This window comes from Camelus dromedarius, chromosome 15 (genome assembly GCF_036321535.1).
Source record: "Camelus dromedarius isolate mCamDro1 chromosome 15, mCamDro1.pat, whole genome shotgun sequence".
Classification (NCBI taxonomy): Eukaryota; Metazoa; Chordata; class Mammalia; order Artiodactyla; family Camelidae; genus Camelus; species Camelus dromedarius.
Window position 1 is genome coordinate 38287669 of NC_087450.1, and position 23728 is coordinate 38311396.

At 46.9% G+C, this 23728-nt stretch overlaps 1 protein-coding gene across 2 annotated transcripts in view; it reads right to left on the minus strand.

Moving 5' to 3' along the window:
• VIT (vitrin) overlaps nt 1-23728 on the minus strand; it is a 92470-nt gene that overhangs the window by 22429 nt on the left and 46313 nt on the right. For both annotated transcript variants that reach the window (XM_010999646.3, XM_031466840.2), the window contains exons 5-7: nt 22999-23132; nt 18193-18270; nt 11173-11364 (exon numbers count right to left, since the gene is read on the minus strand). In XM_010999646.3, the coding sequence (XP_010997948.1) occupies nt 11173-11364; nt 18193-18270; nt 22999-23132 (404 nt within the window). The remainder of the gene's footprint in view (nt 1-11172; nt 11365-18192; nt 18271-22998; nt 23133-23728) is intronic.

The following is a 23728-nucleotide window of genomic DNA, read 5'->3' on the forward strand; positions in this document are numbered from 1 at the left end:
CATACTTAGTAAGCACCCAAAATGTGGCCAGTATCATTCTGGGTACATCTGTCTCACTATCTGTTTGTGTTTCTTTTCTTGGAACCACACGGGACAAATGTGGCCCCTTCAGGGAGCAGCCAGTCCACTCATTTCCTGAGTTTCTCCTTTTCACCTCAAGCAGAATGGAGCAAAACAGCACCTGGCATTCTATTTAACGCCCCCCCCACTCCCCCACCCCCCCCGCAACTGGTGCTGATACAGTGGAAGGGGTGGTCGGGAAGGGGAGGTTCTTGCCCAACAGTCCCTGATCTCTTTGGGAGAATTACGTCTGGGAGGCGCTCAGAGGCAGCATGGACATGTTAGGAAGCCTCATAAAGACACAAAAAGTCTGTTTCTCTCCCTTCCTCATTACCCGCTGCCACCCGTTGCCTTTAGCTCACAGGCTGAGAGTGTAACCAACTGTTTCATTTCTTAAAGGCCATCAGCTCTCCTGCATGCTGCAATTATTAACACACTCAAAGGAAGTGATATTTTCCTTCACATGATTAAAAGATGCCAGGCTATTTTGAGAGATGTTCTGGTGTAATGATGAGAACTGAGTTTAATTTGGTTCAACCATTAACCAGTGGTAGGACCTTGAACAAGTCACATGCCCTCTGCGAACCTCAATTTCTTTTTGAGTAACATTAGCAGTTTGGGTGGGATGAACTCCAAGTCAAAATATTTATGATTCGTATGTTTAAACCTTTAGCTTCTTTCGCCTCATTACTCTGTTGCCACCTACTGGTAAAGACATGTACTTTGCCCTTTTCCTAAAAAAAAAAAAGTGCTGGTGACATCTCAGTTTTTGCCCTTGAGTGTGAGGTAGGATGAGAATGCTGGGTGCTCTGTTACTTCAGTAGGAGATAAAGAGTTCTCTGACATGAGGGAATTCCAAGCCTCTTACTCCTGTCCAGGAGACGTATCCTTCTGTTAGTGCCCCTTTCGCTTGTTTGGGACAAGTTTGAACCAAATCACTTTCATCCAAAAGCTGAAGGCTGGAAAAAAAAAAAAACACTTGGCCAGCTCAGACTTGGTGCTTTGGGATTTGGTAGTAATGAGAAGTAGATTGGTGAGAACATTTGTATTCTGGTGTCAGGGAGTAATGGTGTGGTGTGGCGTAAAAAGAAGTCAGAAGACCCAATCTGAGTCTAGGGGGCTTGCTGTTTTCTCTGATCTCCAGTCTTCTCCTGTGGGAAGCCAAGGTCGTAAGGACTTGTCCTGCCCTGCCTCACACGAAGGATTTACCTTGTGTATAAAATCACTCTGAAAAGTGTAAGACACACCCATAAAAAACCAAGGAATTATTTTTGTGACGGTCCTGGCTGGGTCATGTTACAGAAACAGTCTGTGTTTAAGAGAGGTATTGGTTCTGAACAATTTCCAGGGTAAACATCTGAAACCATTAACAGTTCCCAAGAGCAGTGAGCGCAGGGTCAGGCACTGACCAAGCACCTTACCAGTGTTCAGTCACAGTGACCCTGTGAGTGAGGTGCAGGTGTGCTCCCACTTTACAGGTGAGGAGACTGAAGCACGGGGAGTGGCAGGGCTGAATGTTAAGCCCAGGCTGGCAGGCAGCAGAGCCTGCAGGTAACCACCATCTGTTTATCGCAATGGGGCGTCATTGTCACTTCTGCCGCGGCTCAGGGGCCTAGGTGAGGTCATGGCAAAGCTAGGCCTGGAACATTCCCTGTTAACGCGCGCTCTGTGTGAGGGCCCAGACCATCTCTGCTCTAAGATCAGAGTAATGGTTCTGGCTCCTTCTGTTCCCTGCACATCTGGAAGTCACCACCCCCAGGCCTAAGCGGGAGCCGGGACGCGTGGCCCTTAGGGCTTTCCAGTTTTACGGGGCGGAAGCGCAGGTGGCCTTTCGGTCCTCTGGTTTCTCCCCAGTGACTCTGGTGCAGCTTTTAGGAGGCGGCGGCCGTCTGACAGGCAGCAGGCCTCTGGAGCCGGGGGGCTTGGCACACCTGCCGTCAGCGGGCCTGGCTTCGCGCGGAGGGCTGAGCGCGTCCCGTGGAGCACCTCCTCCCGCTGCAGCGAGTCGGGGGCACGCGGGGAGCGGCTGCAGCTGTGCCGAAGGGGTAGCCGCGCCCGCAGCCCGTCGCACGAGGGCTGTCAGAGAAGGTCCTGGGCACCGCAGTCACCCCGGAGAAGCATCCACAGTCCCACGCTGACAGATGGATTACCCTCCAAAGCTGTGTGATATCTCTGTTTGGGACCTGGCAGCCTCTTCTCCTGGAAGCTACATCAACTCTATGGTTAGGTTTCCAGGCCGGTGAAGCTTATCTGATCAAACAGAACTCAAGGTCCCGTGAAGCCAGACAGCAAAAGGATGGTTCCGAGGAAAAGCCACCGAGTCCTAACCTAAATCATCAGCAGCACAGCGCCGAGGGCTTCCATCCAGGATCAGAGGGCCCGGTAGGATGGGCAGGGTCTGGTTGTGGGGACCCAAGGAGGCAGTAGCATCGCTGACTACTCTGGAAGCAGAGGGCGTGGTACCCGCGAAGGCAGGAATTTGGCAGCAGAATTCTAGAATCTGAAAATACCTGAGTCATCGCTGTAGTTCCAACACAGCACAGTGTCTAACATAGAGTACGCCTTCTAATTAAAGAAGTTCCCCTGCAGTGGAGGTGGTGGCTTCAACAGCGGGTGTGCCAAATTACATCTGTGGCCAGAGGGCACAGTGGGAGAGGGCAGCGGGAATCTCTCATGGGTCATAATTTCGGAGTCCTGTGCAGGAGAGGATGAAATACTGAGGCTGATAACTTCATTAGGTCTATACATAGCTGCTTGTGTCTGTTTGTGGGTTGCCCTCCACACAGATGGGGTATTGGGTGGGGCTTATGAGGTTCAGTCCCAACGTGATATGTTTTTATCAGGGGCTGGAATGCAGGCAGGTGGCATGTTAATCAATTTTGCGGATGACAGACAGTGAATGCATTCAGTGCAGAATTAAGATTCAGGAAGACTGCTGTGGACTACACTAAGGGAGAATGTGATAGAGATAACTGTGACATTCTAAGCTGGGTTCAAAAACTTAGTTGCACCAAGACAGGATTGGGGTGACATGCTTCTGTAGAAACACAAGAGGAAAAAAAAAAAAAAAGCCCTGGGAACTTGAGTGATAGTCTTGTTCAGTAGAAGATGAGCTGATAGTGAGACAGAGCTTCCCCCAAACGGAACTTGGGATGTTTTCATAGCGGCAGAGAATTTAGGACGAGAGAGGCAGTTCCCTGGCTCAGCCCTTGAGGCTCCATGTCCTGCCCTGGGTGCCCTGTGCTGAGTCGCTGACAGGCTGTGGTGTAGCTAGAGGGGGACCTGTTGGAGGAACTGGAGAAATTTTCCCAGAAAAAGTGAGACATGAAGGAGGACATGAAGTATACATTCATATAATTGAAAGACTCTCAAATTTATGCTCTTAGAAAACAATGAAGACGCCAAAGAGCCTTTGTTTATGTTGGTTATATCTACTGATTTTTCTTGTATCAGAAATTTGTGCATCCTTTTGTTTGAAACAGAATATTAGCTATCAATCTAATGCCCTATTCATTCACTTTAAAATAACAGTAGACCTATTTTAACATTTATTTTAAGAAAAATAACTGTTTTCTAAAACAAAAGAATTCAAAGAGCCGAGAAGACAGCTTGAATCAGACGTCAGTTCCCTCAGTCAGTGGTGAAATGTTTTTGTCGAAGTGTGTGAAGAAAATCTGGCCTCACACAGTTATGGAGGTGGAGAAGAGAGGACCGCACAGAATCCCTGAAAGCAGGGTCCTCGGACCACACTTTGAGAAGTACTAGTTTAGACAAATTAGGATCAATGGGCTGAAGTTCTAGATTTTTATGTCCAACAATGGGTTTGGGAAACCCCACACTACTCCCGCGAAGTTATTCCACGCGGGACAAAAGCCTCCATCTGGCATGCGATAAGGGACTGGGGTTCATTTTCTTTGGAGGAAAGTTAGACCGGAAGCACTTCATACAATTCTTCCCAACTCTGTGAGCTGACGATATTCTAGCTGAGGAGCTGGGCGACTCCCCTGATACACATGACTCTATGTAAAGGGAGAGCCAGTTGAAGGGTAGCTAAGAAGCCCTGTGCTCTGACCTGCCTGACTGCCCGTGTGCCAGGCTCCCCACCTGCAGGAACCATCACGGGGCTTCGAGACTCGTCCAGGTCTGAGCGCCTGGGGCCAGGCAAGGCTCCAAGGCGGGGACACTCTGGGGTTCGTGGGAGGGTCTGAGGCGCTCAGAGCAAAGCTGCAGGGGTGATGGTGATGGTGAGGGGCAGCAGAAATGGGTAGGATATAAGGGTAAAAAAGGAGCTGGGAGCATCTGTGTGGTCAGTGAGATAGTGTTAATCATTGGCAGGGTGAAGAGGATGCAGAAGAAAGGAACACTAGAGCTAGAGACTCAGAGGCAGTATGATGATAAAAGGTGATAAAAAGGGAAGGGGATCAAATGCTAGAACAGCCTCGGGTTGTTGGGCAGGGAAAAACAGGAGCCAGAGATCAGGTATGGGCCTGGCTGCCATCACCCCCAGACCATGCCTGATTCGCGTGGGTGCCTGGGTATTTGCGCTTTGTCCCAGAGGCGGGTCCCGGGAGGCCCAGCTGGGGGCCTCTCTAGCAGACCCAAGTCCCTGAGAGTCCCTGAGCGTCCAGACTGGCAGAGACCTTCTCTCTGACACACACAGGAGAGAGAGAGCAAAGAGATGTTCACCAGAGGTTAAGACAACTTGGCCCAACCTGGAGGTGAGCTGCGGAGGCCAGCAGTGTGCGCGGAGGCGTGTGTGAGTGCAGAGAAGGGACGGCAAGCAGCGGGCAGCCCAGCCAGGTGTCTGGTAAGCAGCTCCAGAGACCGCTGCCTCCGGATACCCAGGGGGATTACGCAGGGTCAGCTGACTTACATGCACTCAACAACCTGCTTTCTTCCCTTATTTTGCCCCCTGATGAAGGTGCCCCCAGTTCAAATGTTGCTTGGAAGTCGGCCGAGCTCTCTGTGGTTAGCTCTACTGTGGGGCCTGCAGGGAAGGCAAAGATCCTGGCCAAGAGCACGAGAGGAAGCAGTCCCCGTCCTTGGCTGTCTCAGAGGTCCCACGGGCCTGTTAAGGCCTAAAATGGCCTTGGAGTCCTTGGCCTGCCCAGCAATCTGAATCTTAAGCCCTTTGTCCTGAGCACCCGCGTGTCTGTTGGCAAAGGTGCAGCTGTGAATCCACAGAAGCTTTCAGCCCTGCCCAGGGGACCCTGCAGAACACCTGCTCCCATCTGGTATCAAAGCAAAACACACCCTACAGTCTAGGAATCTTTCAACACGTGGAGGACAATCAGGTATCCCCCAGCAAGAGAAGGACCTGAACTCTTCTTCCTGGAGCCCCAGGGCTGCAAGGGAGACTGTGTCTCAAGTCTGCCCACTCCTGGCCCTGGCCCCGAGCATGGTCTGTGGAAAGCATCTAACCACGCCGGATTTTCCTTCCTCGTCTCTGCAGGCCTCAACAGCTTCTCAGAGAAGAGAACTAGTTTCATCACTCTGCATTCCCCATTCCTGGGCCAAACCTTTAAGGGGTCACAGAAGGAAGAAAGGGGAGCCAGGGAGTGTCCTAATTCATAGGAGGCTTCCTGGAGGAGAGAGAACGTATTTCTAGTCCCCACATCACAGAAGCAGCTGAGTAAAATTGGCTCTGCCCTTTCCTGGGAAATGATAAAAATGTCTCTCTTTCTTTTGCCCTGGTTTCTCAGGTCTAAACCCCCGGAGAGTATCCCTTTTCAGGTTTGTAAGAGCCCAGCTACCGAACCCTTAGGAATTTCTATCACAGCCCCCCCAGAATTGCCTCGAGGGAATGGCGGTCCCGAAGGCTTTGCTTATTTACTTTCCTTACAAGTTGGGCCCTTGAGCAGTCTCTTTTGTTGGCATATCTGGTTTAATGCTTTCTGTCCAAATCTGAGTCAAATGACAGGTTTAGAAAGACAGACCCCATGCAAACAAGCTTCACTTTCATCAGCAGCTGCAAAGGTGAGTTCGGGTTCTTACCTGGATTAGCGCGGGGGGCTATTTTGGCTGTTAGCGTAGGTGGTGGTGGACCAGAGATCTGCAATAACACTTGACTGGTCAGGGCATGAATTTTAATCTAACTGTTCTCATTTATTCGATGATCCGTCCTAGCAAGACTTTACCAAGGTCAGAACCAAGGTAATGCTTTGTCCTTGGGTGGTCTGAACCTGCCCTGGAGGAGGTGTTGAAATGGGGGAAAAAATTGATTTAACTCAAAACACTGACTGACAATTCTGGGTAATAGTAAACCTTGATTTCACAATTGTCAGAGCAAGAATCTTACTAAAGTGCCATATTTCTTTAGACTTCATTATTCTTACAGTAATTGTCCTCAGCTGTGCCACTCCTGAGGCGGTTCAAGTAATTCTTCAGTAGAAATGTCACTTAACGTTTAGCAATTTGCTTAAACTGCATTAACATGGTATTGATGCAAATAACATTAGCTTTTAGTCATTTTTAAGGCTACACAATGGGTTATCCTGAACCACTCTGTGGGAGAATCAAATACACTTCAGCATTCATTATTTATTGGGCAATTCTTTCTGAAGCAAGGTTTTAAAAGGGAGGAGGGAGGTGGGAGATTCTGGAAAGAGAGATGCAAAGTCCATTTTGGGGGGGAAGGGGACCACATAAAAACCAGCTGAGGGAAAGAACCAAGTTTCATGGAAGGGAAGAGATAAGAGATCATGGGAAAATGATCAGTTTTTCATAGAACCAAATCTGTCTGCTATAACTTTTCATTCCCTTTGTCTTTGTCCTAATTCTTTGGACACAAACTCAAAATAGCTTTGTTTTCTCTATAATTATATAGCTGACACGTGCTCACTGTCCAAATATACTCTGTAGATAGTAAGGAATTACCGGCAATTCCTCTCTCCAGCAGTTCCTGGTTTACAATTTTGATCTATAGTGTTGTATCCCTTTTCCTATGTGCATGTTCTCATGTGCAAAACATAGTTACAGAACATGAGACTGGCTCCCGTACTGTTTTGTAGCCTGCTTTGACTTAACAGCCTGTCATAGACCAATCTTCCGCTGTCAGTAAGAGCATGTATTTCAGTAGTCATGTATTAACTTCTTTCACCATTCTGATGATGGACAATTAAGTCATCTCCATTAATTTTTATTAAGAACAGCATCTGTCCAGGCTTCTTTTGACTCTGGCTGATAATTACCTTAGAATATATTCCTGTAAGTGCAGGAGCTGAATCACTTCTCCACACTCTTGCCAAAATTGTGTTTTACCCATTTCCAATGTGAATTGGTGAATGATGACATCTTATTGTTTACTTTGCATTTATTTGGATCCTGGTGAAGTTGAACGCCTCTTGTTATGTTTATGGGCTGTTTACAGTTCTCCACTGTGGCCTGCCTGGTCATGGCTTTGATCCATTTTTCTTTTGGAATATTTGTCTTACTATTCTATAAGGCTGGATTTTAAGAAAAAAACCTTCTCCCGACACCTTAAAGAAGATAAACTTTCAGAGATGTGACACGTTGGTGAGAAGAGAAGCTGCATGTGGAAGGGATGGGCAGTTATAGACGCTGGTTCCTTCCTATCCCAGGTGAGCTGCTCTTGGTCAGAGGGCACAGTGGCGGAGAAAGGTGCGTCACCACGCCTTGCCACTAGGTGGGGCTCTGCTGCCCCCTCCCTGGTTAACTTTTTCTGGTGGACACATTCGATGCTATGGTAGATCAGCTGAGGTAACCATGGCACTTCTTCAGATGAACCAGGCCAGGAAAACGATGCCAGGTGAAGCCACTCCACCTTCCAAGCTTGTGGTAGGTTCATCTGGGCCTGAGGGATTCTCCATCTTTTCCAGAACTCTTTCCTCAGTGTAACTAATGGATCTAGTTCTCCAGGCTGCTTCCTCTGGCCCTGGGACACAGCACTGGGACTGCCTGGTTTGTGTGGGTACCAGCATTATCCTTGGCCTCTCCTGTGAAGAACAGCCTTGCCCCTGCCCCGGGATCAGGGGTGGGTCTCCATCTCTCCAGCTCTTGGCTTCCCGAGCCCCAGTCTTGTTCCTTGTTCCTCTCTGTCTTGTCACATTTGCCCATTCATGGGTCAGTTAAGGGGTCATCATGTGGCCTTGGGGTCCGGCCTCATCTTTCTTTGGGTCTTTCCTCCTATATCAGCTCTTCTTCATGGGCTGGGAGAGACTCTGTCTTTTCCTGCTACAGAGTTTCTACTTACTGGACCCCCTCCAAGTTTCTGTGTCCTGTCTGGAAGGCAGCTCTCTACCTTAACTGTAGAACAAAGATGACTCCGACCCCCAAATGCAGGTTGTTCCGGGTCTGATTCTCATGTCTCAGGTGTCTGGCTGCAGGGATCTTGGTGGGCTGTGTTCACTGATGTAGCCCAAGACCCTTCTAGAATGGTGCCTGACACATAGTGGGCACTCAATAAATACTTTCTGAATGAATAAACAAATTAGATTTTGCTCGAACACCCCTTGACAACCACTTCTAGGATCTTCTGACTACAGTCACATATATGAAAGAAAAAAACACTTAATAAATGCAACCATGGCAACTTACTTGTCCATCAGTAGGAGAGTTGCTCTCTCATAATTAACAGAATATTTGCAGCTCATTTGAAGAAACAGTGAAGTTATCTATATAGTAAATATTATTTAATATAGTTGGGCTAAAATATCACAGCAAGTAATTGTAGTCATGCATTAGGGGGAGGGTACAGATCAGTGGTAGAGAATGTGCCTAGCATGCATGAGGTCCTGGGTCCAATCCCTAGTACCTCCATTAAAAATAAGTAAGTGAACCTAATTACCTTCTCCCCAAAACAAAAGAAAAAAGAAATAAACTTGGTTTCTTATAGTCATGCATTAAGATAGGCATTCATGAAAGTAGACTGGCGGTTTTCTGGACCTGGGGGAGGGAGGGATTTGGGGGTCATGGTGAGTGACTGTCAGTGGGTGTGGGGTGTCTTCTCGGGGTTATGAAAATGTTCTAGAACTGACTGTGGTGATGGTCACACAACTCTGTGAGTATATTAGAAACCATTGACCGGTACACTTTCAATGGATAAATTGTATGGTAGGTGACAGTATCTTAATAATGCTGTGGTTTAAAAAAAGACATAGGCATTGAAACATTAGTCTTCACTCCTCTTCATTCCTACAGAAAATCCTTTGAGTAGGACCTCCATGTTTTAAAAAGTCCTCTCTCCCTTCTGCCCTCCCCACTTTGGCTCCTTTCTTAGCAATCACGGCCCAGGCTGCATGGGGCTCCTGCCCTGAATATTTGCCTAGCCGTCTGCAGGGCAGCATGGACGCGGGTGCTGGACCAGGATGAAGAGGGAGCACTGAAGGGCTGGGAGGCTGCTGCCCAAAGCTCCTGTCCCCAAGCCAGGAATAAGGAAGCTTTGCCAGGCTGGGAGCCACTGCTTCAAGTTGCTTGAGGTTTTCCATAAGCACAGACCCAACTTGTAACAGGATTTCCAAGCTCCCAGTGTAGCCAAATAAATACGCCCCAGTCTTAATTATATGTGTTATGTAAAAATGGACGTCCTCTAAGGAGACACCAGGAGCAAACAACTCGTTCAGCTACTCAGAAGTCTTTGAAAGAATCAAGATGGTGGGGGAGTGCCTAATATATTTCAGAAATTATTTTTATGGTATTTTTATTTGGGGAACTTATAGTATAGTTTCTTCCAGGAGTCGTTCATCAGATGGAATTATAATTGTCCCAACATCATAGAGTTGTTGGGAAGATTAAATGAAAGAATGCATGCAGGCAGGGCCCCGGGCCCAGGGAGAGAATGGGCGGTGCGTTCTGTTATTGTCTGTTATGGATTACAGCAAGAGTTGGCTGCGTCTAAGACCCTCTGTCCTTGCCACCCCGTCCATGTCAAGGCAGGTCAGGCGCCTGCATCGTCAGTGCCCGGGGTGTTCGTTCACAGCCGGGGTGCCTCCTACAAGGAGCGCCACCGGAGAGCCGGGCTGCTGGGCTTGCATCGCAGCTCTGCCCCCTCCCAGCTGCGGGACTTGGGGCCAGTTTCCTCACCGACCTACTCCTCGGTTTCCTCCTCAAGACAATGAATTAGTCAGATTAGAAGTAACGCATCTAGTTTATAGGGTTGTTCTGAGGATCGAATAGGCTCGTATCTGTGGGGTGCTTAGAAGAATGTCTAGCACACTGCAAGTGCTTGTTTCTGTTTGTGAAAGAGAAAGGTGACTAGAGAGCTGGGTGCTGATGTGGAAGCGGGGCAGGGCCACGCTAGGTGGCAGTGATGTTTGGAAGCTGGAGATCAGGCTGAAAAGAATGAGTCCTGGACACTTCCTCCTAGAAGGAAAAAGGAGCTGGAGGCAGGAACTAGTTAGAAAAACTAGCTGAGACAATAGTGCCGCTCTGGCTGAGGAACTGCCCGCCCCCTGGCCAGGGGGCCTTTAGAAATGAGACAGGCACTCAGTGCCCAGGATGCCTAACATAGAAAGAGCCTGTGTAGAACTGGTATCTGTGTGATCGCATGAGCTCCTAAGGTCGTGTTTCATGAAATACTGAGATGAATTCCATAAACTGGATTTTGGCAAAGCCTAAAACCTGATTTGTGGATACAAGTGGTAAGACAAAAAAGCAGTTAGAAAAGGAATAAAAACTTCAGCTATCTGGCTTTTCCTAGAGGGATTCGTTTTGTTTTGTTTGTTTATTTGAAGACTTTCAGGAGTATTCAATTTGTCCCTTAAAACAAAACAAAACCCAACAGTGTTTACATATGATCCCTTCAACCCAGCTTTCGGAGAATTGGGGATTTTGCAATGGGCAAGTTTCACATAATAGCCTACCTTCCAAAGTACAATTAACAGAAGGTCTATTTTCAAATCTGCATTAAGCCCCTTCAACACAGTTTGCTCAGCCCTTAGCTTGGTCTGGAATCATTACTGGGCTCAAGTTTACCCGTGGAATCTGGGAGGACACAGCACATACCCCTCGCCTGGGTCTCAGGTGCTCTCCCCCTACCCAGCTCAAAAGGTGGGACATGGACACCACACGCAGGCATTCAGACAGAGCTGTTAACTCTAAAAACCCAATTTCCCTCTTTTCTAGCACATGGCAACACACAGTCTTCCTACTGACCCAGCTCCCGGCTTCTCTGGCCCACAGGCTGTGGTATGAGGCTGCTGCTGGTGGAGCCTGCAGATGGGGATGGCTTTGGCAACGTGGTGTGGGTGGCTCCGACCATGGTGGTCCCCGGTACCTGCATCAGGGTGACCGGCTGTGCGGTTGTCCCTGGAACTGATGGGCTGTGATCAGCTTTTGTGGTCTCACCTGTAAGAAAATGGAATTACACTGGGGCTTACAAAATAGCCAGTAGGCTCTCCAGGACGAAAATTAAATAAATGTTTATTGAACACTAGTTACGAGCAAAGTCCTCGGCTAGTTTCTGTGGAGGATGAAATCTGTCTGCCCTAAAGGACTGTACAATCTGGATGGAGGAATGAGCCAATAAACAAACCAAAGATTAAATAACAACAAAACGTTTAAAAGACAGTTCAGAATGACAGCAACATGGACAAGGCAGAACACGGTTAACTGTCGAATTAATACGCCATACACCAGAAGCAATGGTTCCTAAACATACTTTTTGCTTTGTCAGTTAATGTTGGCCACGGGATAGGAGGTACTTTCAGGGTTTGCACCATTTTAGAGAATGTGTTTAAGTTTTTATTTTTTAACACCTTTATTGTGGTATGGTTCCTGTATAGTAAACTACACATATTTCAAATGTACACTTTGATGAATTTTTATAGATGTACACACCAATTAAACCACTACCACAATCAAGATGGCTAACACTTCCATCACCCCCAAAGAGGTGCAATTTTCAAATTCCTATTTATCCCTTCCCACCCCCTTTATCCCCTGGTAACCATAGGTTTGTCTAGAGAATGTGTTTTAGATGTTCTAGTTTAGATTGGTTTGTGACTAGCCAACTAACTCCTCTGGGCCCCAGTTTCCGCATCTGTAAAATGGGGGTAATGGAGCTAGTTAGATGGTAAGGACCATCTAGATTCTACTTCTAAATTGTGCTCTTCATCCACTTGTGATGATTTAGATTGTTTCCTTAATTTTAAATAAGTCTCAGTCTGTTAGGTTGCGGGCCCAGGGGCAGGGGCTACCCACTGGGCTTTGGAGATTGTATTGAGAATTGTGGGTCTTTGGCAGAAGAAGATACAAGATGGCCCCAAAGTGACCAGCATCCTAGTCCTGGGAGGGACCATCACCCCGCAGTCATGTGTGTCTGCCAGACCCCGTGGTGGGTGTGCCAGCTTCTATCCTGTGTATTCGTGTTACTTTCCTAGGGGTGCTCTGTCCAATTACCACAAGCTCAGTGGCTTAAAACAACAGAAATGTATTCTCTCACAGTTCTGGAGGCTAAGAGTCGGAAATCAGTATCACTGGGCTGAGCTCCCTCGGGAGGCTCTAAGGTAGAATATGCTTTGTGCCTCTTCCACGTTCTGCTGGCTGCTGGCATCCTTGGCTTGTGGCCACACCCCTCCAGTCTTCAGGCCAGCATCCTCAATTGTCTCTGCTCCACCTGCACGTGGCCTTCTCCTGTGTGTGTGTCAAATCCCCCTCTGCTCCCTCTTGTAAGGATACATGTGATTGCGTTTAGGGCCACCCCCCTCCGGCCCCCAGACACTCCCGGATAATCTCCCCATCTAAAGAGCCTAAATCACATCGGCAAGGCCTCCCACAGCGCCCTGGGACTGGGTTGGAGTGCGGCTGTCCTGCCTGCTCTTGCAGGCATCAGCCCGTCAAGGCAGGGAGCAGATCCCTCCTTTACCCCAGTGCTTGCTAGCAGTTGGTTGCCTTTAAATCCCGCCTGGAGACCGTGCCAGACAAATTGCTAAAGAGCTGGCAGCGGCCCCGGGGGTTCAGCCAGTCTTCGCACCATCCTTTGGCAAAACTAAACCTGCGTGATTTATGACGTTTCCATTACTTTAAAGGAATTGAGCTTTCATAACAAGTCCTAGGGAAGTTTCTAATTTCTCTAAAGTGCTCTTCTGTTATACCCTCTGGTACATGCTACCAGGCATTAATGCCTCTTCAGGGAGATGCAGGCTCAGGTTCATACAGGGAAAGGCCATTTAACAGAATCACTTGTATATTATATGAAACAGGATATAATTAGTAATTTGGAGAGAAATATATAAATAAACTGACAGTACATTTTACTTGCAAATTATTAATTCAACCACAACCAATTAAATTAAAGATAAAACCTCTACTTGGAAATAGTGAATATTTTTGCCACTTGAAACCTGTTGGATACTGAAGATCTGAGCTTTCCTTTTCTCACTCCATTGGCTACCTCTGAGGTTTCTGTACACCCTGTCTGCCTTTGCTGATACTGATTTGCTAAAAAGCAGATTAAATATCCTGATCACAGCCATTTATGTTACTTGCTTAGAACACAGATGTTTTCAAGCACGTCATAAATTCAACCAACAGAGCCGTCTCCCGTGGTCTTCCATGATCTTCCACAGAACATCTAGTAGTTTTTGCCTGCTCTCCTTTACAGAATGAAACTTTAAAGAGGAAGATAGAGAAAGTCCTCGACACAAATGCTCCCAGCTCCTTACTGAACATAATCCCTGATGTAACCCAAAGTGAATTCTTCATGGGGCCAGCTTCCTTTTGAGCAATTTGAAATAAAACCAGTAAAACAGTTTCTTCGAACAACCTCAGATACATGGAAGTTTGGTCTGTTTTCAAAGATTTTCATGGGAAAACATTTCACAACTTCCCTTAGATTCTTAACATACTACTCTTTGGTTAAGGTCAAGAACGGCCCCAGACAACCACCTTCTCCACAGCACCAGGAAGTCCTCCCAGCCTCTATACCTGGTCCATCATTAGATCACAGTGGAGGTGTTAACATGCAGGTTCCAGGGCCCTGTTCACAGAGATTCAGATGCACTGGATCTGGGGTGGACCTTGGAAATCTGATCTGAGAACCCCAGCCAGCGCCAGGCTGGACCCCTGGCTCCTGCCCTCACCAGTCTGGCCCTAGGCTTTCTTCAGCTTTCTGAGCCTGGCTCCCTTTGCTGTAAAGTGGGGATGGTCAGACCTACTTGTATGTGTGTGTGTTGGGGAGTCTATTGTCACAATTAGAGACTGTGTCTGTGAGGGGGCTGCATGTGCTTGACATATGATAGGTCTTTGATAAATGACAGCAGCTGACATTTATCACTGTGCTATGCCTCCCTCTCCCCCAGTGGAAAACAGCACTTCAGTAGGTGTCAAATGTGAGGTGACTGAAGGACACTGAAACCAGTTTAGCAGCAATGCCTGGGGGTCATAGCGACAGGGGAGAATCTGGCTCTGGCCCGGGAGCTCAGGACATGTCTCAGGGCTCCATACAAGGGCAGGAAACCTAATGTTCATTGAGCATCTACTATGTGCCTCTTTTACATAAGCTTTCACATGTGGTATTAATCACAGTCCTGGAAGTGAACCAAGTACTCCCATTTTTAGGCTAAGGGATAGGTTCTCCACGAGGTCAAAGATGTGCTTCAGGTCACACAGACCAATAGGCAGTAGAGCCAGGATGTGGACTCACATTTGTTTGATTCCAGATTCCGTAGTCTTTTCCATAAAAGGGGAACAAAGTGGAAATCACGAGTTGCTTCAATATTCCTGAATGCAGTTCCTGTCAGAGGGTGGCCTGAGGTCTCCAGGGTTCTGGTAGAAGGAGTCTTACTCCCAAGACAGGGGGAAGGGGTGGCCTTGGATGGTGCAGGCAGTGAGGGCAGAAGGGTCCTGAACAGTCAGCGTATTGCAATAAACTTGGACTTGACTTCCTTCTAGGACAGGGGATGGCCAAGGGGGAGTCAGGAGGCATTTTCCTGATACCCTTGCTCAGCAAGAGTAGGGATTTACTTTCCCTCGTCTTGTTGATGTGCCACGGGCCTTCCCAGCTTTGGGTGGACTTCTACACCCTGACGCTTACCTGTTTTTATTTAGCTTGGGGGCTCCAGCCAAGTAACAGTGGCCCATTTTATGGTTGCTAACTGCCTTGGGAACAGCATTTAAATCTCAGGAATGCACGTCCTCAGTAGGTGCTGTGCGCTGCAAATTAAGATGCTTCCTATTTTGTGGGCGAGATCGCTTCCTGGTAGAAGAGGGTTATTATACTTTGGGGGGTCATCCTAACCTGACCTCCTGGTTCACTCACACTCTTGGAGAGATCGGGAAGCATCTGGTGTGGGGAGGGGGGCGTGCTGAGCCCAGAGAGGCTCTTGCCCTCACATCACCATTTCTCCTGCTTTCTTCAATTTCTAGAGGAATCTGATCACTGAAGGAAGAGTAGCAACAAAGGGGGGGCCACCCTTTGATGGTTCTCACTGGAATTTTTAACTTGAATGGTGAAACTCACTCCAGGGTAGGGCTCTCACTTGAGAGAGAAGTTCCTGTGTCTTGAAGTTGGATGAGACCCCAGGATCCCTTTAATGTGGGAATCCTTACAGTTGAGCTCAGTCTTGAGCCCAATACATAGTTGCTGAATGAGTGAATGAAGGAATGAACCTAATTTCTCAGACTCTGACAACTATGGATGTTTGTGTGACAGGAGGCTGATAGAGTGTCACCAGAGGAGGAGGTGGCTTGGTAAGAGGACAGGTGACAGTAGCAATGCCCAATGTTCTAACTGTGGCTTTTGCTAATTTTAAAATTACATAGCAGCAAAGAGTGAGAAGGCATCCCGGGTCCTCCGGACCCCTCCTGGACGTCAGCGAGGCGGGCACAGGGAGCAGGTGCCTGCTGGGGGTGGACGGTGCTAGGCATGGGGCCCGGGGTAGACAGAGAAGTTTGGAAAGGATCTCTGCTAAGGGGACGTAGAAACCAAACAGATTTTGTAATCGAGGCTGTCATTTGGCTGTAGTTGGTTTCTCTTCCTCCACCCCCTCCCCAACAACTTGACCTGCGTTGAGGCGATCCGCTCAGAGTCTGAGTGCTGTATGGGCCAGTCGGAGGGGTGCCCCTGAGCATCCCATGGAGGGGGGCCATCCTAGCAGAACCTGCACTGTCCCCCACCCACCTGACCCAGGCCAGTGGGTAGAAGGTCAGGACCAGAAGAAAGGGAGGGTCTGTAGCCGCCACTGGGGAAGAGCAGCGTTCAGGGTAAGAGGATATCCCTTCTCCCCCCAGGCTTTGTCCTCCCCAAGCCAGATGCAGGGCCTTCAAGAGAACCACTCACCAGGATGGCAGGACCTGCAGGGAGGGGAGGGGCCTCTCATTCCCGCCGACTTCTCTGAGCCACAGCACCATGGGCCCACCTGGTGCACTCAGGAGTGGAGCTTGGAGAGAGTTTGGGGAGTCAAGAATTATGCTCCTTCTCCCGGTAAAAATAGGGTGTGTTTTCTGTGTGGTCCCTGAAGTTGGGGGTTTCCTTGAACAGAGGGTCTGTTTCTGAAGTGGAGGAGGAGTGCTGCTCGAGGGGAAGGGGGGTGATCCTGAAGGGGCTCATGAAGCCAAAGGTGAGGGGAGATGGACAAGAAAGGCCACCTCACCCCATCCTAGTTCTCCTCGGGCCCCAGGAGGGAAGAAGAGGAGGAGGACCCCAGCCATTCCAATGACCTTGTGCAGAGGGCAGGGTGCAGGGAGCTGGCCTGAGGGCTGCTGCCCAGCAATGAAGCCCCTGACTCAGAGAAGGGATTGAAGCCACAGACTTCAGGCCCAGCCAGATGGAGCCAGGAGAAAGCTGAACATGGCCCCCTGCCCCAGATATCCGCACATAAGACCCACTCAGAAATCTCCGAGAGCTTGGCCTAGAGGAGGCAGCAGAGAGGCCAGGGACACTCTCCCCCCACCAACTGGACAGCCACTTAAGGAGACTTCTGTCACCTAGTCCTCTTCCCCGGGCCCACACCAGAAGAGGACCAGCGATATCTCAGAAGTGGTCCAGGAAGCACCACTGTCTGCTGCCAGTGTGTGGGTGGGGTCGGGTTAAGGAACAGTTGATTTCCATAAAAAAACAAACAGACAAAAACAGGTCTAGATAACTGGAATAATTAAGAAGTCATTAAAGATATAGCTGGAGCGGTAACTGAGGGGGAAAAATGAAATTCCCCATGTGAATGCTAGGCTCCTCAAGTCAGGATTCCTTACATACACTGTAATTAGCATAAGGAAATGCAGGGTCATGGTGTAGAGAGGGGGTTTTGGAGCCACTGTCTGGATTTGATTCTCAGCTCTGCTGCTACTTGCTATGTGGCAAAAGGCAAGTTATTAAACTTCTCTGGTGGTGCATTTTCCTCAAACTGTAAATTAGGGCTAAGAACAGTACAAACCTACGGTATTGTTGGGGTGAGTAAATACCATAATCAGATAAAGCTCTTGGAACAGTGCCTGGCACACAGCAAAAGCTCAATAAACACTAGCTTCTATTGCCTATTCTTAAATCACATTCACCTTCAGTACACGAACAAAATCAGCCAGCTCATCAGGTTTCTGGAAGCAATATTAAACCCCATCATAAAACAACTCACAGCTTCTCTTTGCTTGGGAAATCAAAGTACACCCCTGCCCCAAGAGAATAATGCATAGCACAGTTCTTGCTTTCATATAGAAACCTAGACAAAGGTATTTTCCTGGCCTGGGTTCTGCCTGTACCCGCTTAGTGGTTCCCAGGAAGCTGGGTCGGCACAACCTCACAGTGTCTCTCTGGCCTGGGTTGTGGAGATTAGCTGCTTGCTGTTATCACGTAAGAAACATCATCCTCTTTGCTTCCCTTCATTTCATCCCTAAGTAGAGATAGTCTTTTCCTTTCAGCTGCCAGGGAACGTTTTCACACAGAATGTCCTGTCATCTTCTAAAGTAACAATACAATAAAATTCTAGGCAACAGTCCTTCTGAATGAAAATGACACAAACACAGAGATAATCTCGGAATTACAAAAACAACAAAAAAAGGAAACCTCACTCTTCATCCCACTGATTTCCGTGCCCGTGTTCCTGGCATCTGTTAAAATATTACTGGAGTCAGAGAAGCTTGACTGGTTACGATGCTAATTTCTACACTATCTCCTAAAACACAATATTGCCTGTTTTACGAAGTCAGAAGATTTAGATGAAATCGCACGTGGACACTTGCCTGCTTTGGCAGCTGGGCTTTTAGATGATGAATATGTAAGAGTCGATGGGTAGGTTACACCTTTTTGCGGTTTACCTTCTGCAAAAAGAAAAAAAAGAAAACGATTTATTTCTAGAACTAGAGGTTTTAGATGGTTGCATTTTGATAAGTGGACTCCTTCCTTCCAATTTATTTCTCTTGAGTTCATTGAAATCAGTCAGTCTCCACGCGCCCCCAACCCCTTGCTAAATTGTTAATTACAACAAGGAAGTCAAGTGGCATTTTGATTTCCTGTATTGCCTGTTTTATTACTATTAGAAAGGAAGCAATAAAATGTCCATGCCTCAGAGTTAACATTAGCAACCCTTATTTTGCCCCTGAAGATGTGACATGGGAGAGAATTTTTCAGACATGTGACTTTCTGAATGTTGAATTAGGTCTGTAGATGAATGGAAAAATGCTTGCACGCTCTCCTCCGGATGCTGAGAGCTCTGCTCACCAGCTGGCTATGAGTGAGGGATGACCTCTCACTTTCATGGACCCTTTGGGATCCATTTGAAGTCCATGGCACTAGAGAAACTCGAAAGTAGGTAAATAGAAATTGGCCTTGAAAATAACCATTGGTTGCCCACCCAGGAAGAGAAAGTTTAGATGCCAGGTGAGGAGAAGGAATGCTCACATGTTACCAGGGAAACAATGGAAGCATAAAGAAGAAAAACAGTCGCGGGTGGGTAAGCAAGTCCCAAGCCTGGTCTGACCACTGCCTGAGAAGACTGCTGCCTGTGGTCCTCCTCTGCCAGGAGGTGCCGCCTGAAATCCCACCAGCACGAAATGGAAACTGTCATAGGAATGCAGAAAGTGTCACCGAAATGCAGAAGCCCCCCGAGGCAGGTACTTTGTCTCACGGGGTGGCTGTTGAATCCCCAGGGCCCAGAGCAGTGTCTGCCATGAAGTAGATGGCGGATAAGTATAACTGAGGAGTTATCTTAGTGCTTGGAGCTCTGTTAAAATCTAGATACCCTTGGGAGGGGTCATATTTGTTACCTGACATTGAGACCTGATAATGAAAGCATGTTGACTCTCAACCTGGGGGATATATATTTTGTTTAACTGAGGTACAGTCAGTTACAATGTGTCAATTTCTGGTGTACAGCATAATGTACCAGTCATGCATATATGTCCTGAGGGGACATTTTTATAGGCTGGGCTTGGACAGGAGATGGTGAGGAGTGTCAGGTGGGGAGGGGGCAGGGGTAGGACAGAATCTAGTGCCTGATTTCACCAAAGGTCCTGCTGGCACAGGGACTGCAGTCATGAGGCACACAGAGTAACAGGGTCTTGGGAAAGGCCTGGCGTTGGGAGCAAGAACATTTAGGTTTCTGTTTCTATTTCACCATTAATTAACTGCCTCAGTATTTGAGACTTTTTTTTTAATTCAGAAAATAGGATTAATGATACGGACCAACTTACTATACAAAGTTGTGGGGATCTAAACGGGAAAAAATGTTGAGATGTTTTGGAACTAGATGTCACCAGAGAGATGCAAAGAGGTTATTCTGGTGTTACCTGTAAATGTCACTCAGGGTGTGGGGGAGGGAACTGTCTGGGCTAACCTGAGTTACTTCATCTCACGGAAATCACCTGGGGCAGGAAGCCTCCAGGTCCCCTGCCCTGGTCCGGGCCTGCTCCAGATGGACAGGGACTGAGGCTGTTTCAGACCCAAGGAGGGCGCCCTGGCTGCGGGTCTCACTTTATCCACAGAGAGCGCTGCAGGGACACACTGTAGAGGCTACTTCTATTCTTACATCGAAAATCCTGTGGTTCTCCCTGTTTCTATTCAGGAGGAAAAAGAGCCTGAGCTCAGTTTTCTGAAATGTGGCTCAGAGAGCAAATGGGCAGTATCAGGAGGTCCTCTCTACCTTTCCTTTCCCTGCCCTGTGGAGAGACTGTGCTGACCCAGAACACAGGGCCCCTCTCCTGCTCCCTCCCAGCCGCCAAAGTGAATTGATCCAAGACGCAGAGCCACACGTGAAAGTTAGAAATAAAAAGCCTAGAGAGAGGTCATGGAGGCATCTGAGCCTCAGAGGAGGACTGTGCCCTGATCCAGTGAAACCTGTTGGGCTGTGAGCCTCTGGACAACGGAGCAAGCCTTGGCCCCTTGTCAGCTGAGACCCTTACGCTGCAGGGTGCTCTCCAAAGGGAATCCTCGCCAGTGCAGAAGCACACAGTTTTCTAATCGTTGGCAAAAAGTGTTTCTGCTTAAATGTCACTAGGTGTGATGAGGGGATATGGAAGTTGAGATTTATAGCGAATAATCCCAGCAGACTGATTTTCATTTAAAAAAAATCCAAAACATCTCTGTTCTCCTGGAATTAATTTTTCTTTTAAATCTCTCTTGGGATCCTTGGATTGCAGGCTAAGTACCAAAGATTGAAACCCTGTTATTTAGCCAGGAACTACTTGGTCAACACCTAGGTACACATTATATTTCCATGACTGGCAAAATTGTATTCTAGACATTAGCATTTTCGTATAGCCCCTATTCTGAATTTTTTGTTACAAGGCAAGGATCGCTGTACTATGGTTGATAACCTCCCGCTGTCTGACACAGAAACCAGTGTACTTTGAACCCTAGGTATGCAGAATTCCACAGGTAAGAGGAAACAGGGATTGTTTAAGCTGAGAATGATCCTAAAAGGTCTGATTGTAGTCCTATTAAAACTCTGATTAACAGAGAGTAGAGGTTGGGGCATGGGGTGCGGAAAAACCATCCAGACTGGATGGCCTGCTCTATAATGAGACATTTCTCTCTTCCTTGCTTTAGTTGGTCTTCCATAGGTGGTTGGTTGCTTCTTAGGAGAGTCACGGGGCTCTTTATCTTGGGGGGGTTGCCTGAAAAGTTTGCTAGAATGTAGTTTAAGATACTGTGGAGCCTCTTTGGAGAAAATGGGAGATTCAAGGTCCAGAGTAGGGGGAGGACAAGGTGAGGATGGAACATTGCATCGTGCTGAAACACTAACGGGGCATGCCAAAAGCTTGAAGGGCTTCCTCTGGCCAAACTTGGAAAATGTGAGCCCCAAAGAGAATAATGATGATAATAGACTATGACATATTGTATTTTGAAAAACAATCCTTGAGTCCATAGTGGTACTTGAGAAAATTGCTGGAGGTGAGGGGGGAAGCCCTCTTCTTTATGTAAGAACACTAGCTAGTAAAGGTGAAAGAAATGACAGACTTAGAACAATTATAATTTTGCAATGTCTGACATAATTCTTGCTATCACAAGGATCATCGATGGATGTTGAGACCATTGGGTGAAATTTGGGGGGCAAGAAGCTATTCACACTATTTTGAAATGTCACTCTACAGATTGCTACTAATTACAAAGGATCTTTACCATGGAGAGATATTGTAAACTCTCTAAGTAAGGAAATTTAGCATCAGCAACAAATAGACAAAATGACATTATGTCTCCTGATATGGCCATTTGTGATACGACGTAAGGGATATGCTATGATACTACGTATATAATATCCTGGCCAAAATATTTAACCTGCATCCAATCACAAGGAAATAGCTGGACTTGTTTGTGGTCCAGATTGTGGGACATAGTCCTAGACGACTGGCTGGGACTTCAAAAATGTCATCACTACTCAGGGCTGGAAATGGAGGTGTGGTGGTAGACAGCTCTGGATTAAAGGAGGCTAAATAGACATGAAACTAAATGCAATGGATGATCTTTGATTGGACTGTAGATCCAAAAAAAGAAGAAGAAGAAGAAAAAGAAGAAATTACTCTGAGGAATATTTTGGGGATAGTCGGATACAGTTGAATATGAAGTATTTCTTATTTCTTAATATTGTTGTATCAATGTTAATTTTTCTAGGTGTGGTATTGGTATTCTGGTTATTTAGGAAAGTGTTTTTGTTCTCACCAGATGTAAGCTGAAGTATTGAGGGATAAAGTGTCATCATGCCCGCAGCTTATTTTCACACATTCAAACAAAATATAGATAGATGGATAGATAGGTAGACAGATAGATAAAGCAAATGTTACAAAATATTAACAGTTGGTGAATCTGGGTGAAGGGAATATGGCTATTCATTGTACTATTCTTTTAATTTTTCTGTAAATTTAGAAGTTTCCAAAATAAAAGGTTAGGTTCAGGAAATTCACAGAAATAAAAAGAGGGGAGCAGACAGGTCATGATGGTGCAGATACTTGATTACCTTTTTACTGTGAAATCAAACTTGTCCCTTAGCTCATTGACATTACCTCTTTGGAAGAGGGCAAAAAAAAAAAAAAAAGAGAGAATATGATTATCTATAAAATCCTATGGAGCCAGGTAATGAGAACTGACTGAACAGTGAAACAATTAATTTAAAAAAAGGAATCTCAAATAAAATTGTAGCTCAGTTCTCTAACAGCCTGTCCCCATCTATTCATTTACCAGAATGCTCAGGGGATAAGCTTCCAGATACGAGGCACATTTGGCATAACTAAAGGAGTAGTTCAAAAACCCAAGTAATTAAATGTAATTCACTTAATTAAAAGTTTGATTGGACTTACCGATAGCTGCTGTGCATTTAAAATGAGCGATTGGAGCCTTTTAATATTTCCAGACTTTGTAGTGATTTATCACTGTAATTATAATTCATTGTTTCATGATCCTAATTATCAGAAGAACGAATGCTTCAGGCTTTTATGAAATGAGGCAGGCTATAAACTAAAACTAACAGCACATTGAAAAGAGCACATTTCATCCCGTGATGTCCCTTAACCCAAGTGCTGGTTGCAGGGCAGCGGCTCTCCAGGGTGTGAGCGTACCTGAGACAACAAAGGACTCTCTCCATCGTGGAAGGGATAATGACCGGACACCATTGGAGTAACTCCCTTTATAGCTAGACTGTCCAGCAACTTTCTGAACAAGTATTTTCCCTCCTGAGTTATCGAGCACACCACTGTGAAGAGAAAAAGTTTTTTGAAGAAAAAACAGAAAACTACTGTTTGACAGATCAACTGGCTATGAAACCGGCCACCATCTTTGAGAGATAGGAAAGTGGGGAGTGTAAGAAAACGTTTGCCTTGATCTGCAGCCCAGCCCCCGAGAACGGCGCCTCCATCAGGTGGCCTGGCATCGGACCTCCCAGGTCGATGTCCTCCTCTTTCATATCACAGGACCTGATCATGCCTCAAATTTCCTTTCCTTGGTTTCTTCATTGCCACTAGTTCTTTGAAGTAAAACCTCTTTCTTGACCAGTTCCAGTTTGGATTTGTGACATCACAGAATATTTCCAGTTATTTCAAAGGGTGGTGTGACATTTAAAAAAGCAAATTATTCCTTTTATTTTGGGCCAGGGAAGGAAGGTGGGCAGCTAAACTAAACTCATTAAAAAGAGTCCTCAAAGGGTGGAAATTCTTTCTTTAATTTCTAGGATGTTGAGGGTCTTAGATCCGGATGTGACAGTAACTGACACGTCTACCTCTTCACTTCTATGTGAAGGCTCCAGTATTCCGTCTCCTTGCCCCAGAGCCTAACACGGCTCCTTTGGGTGTC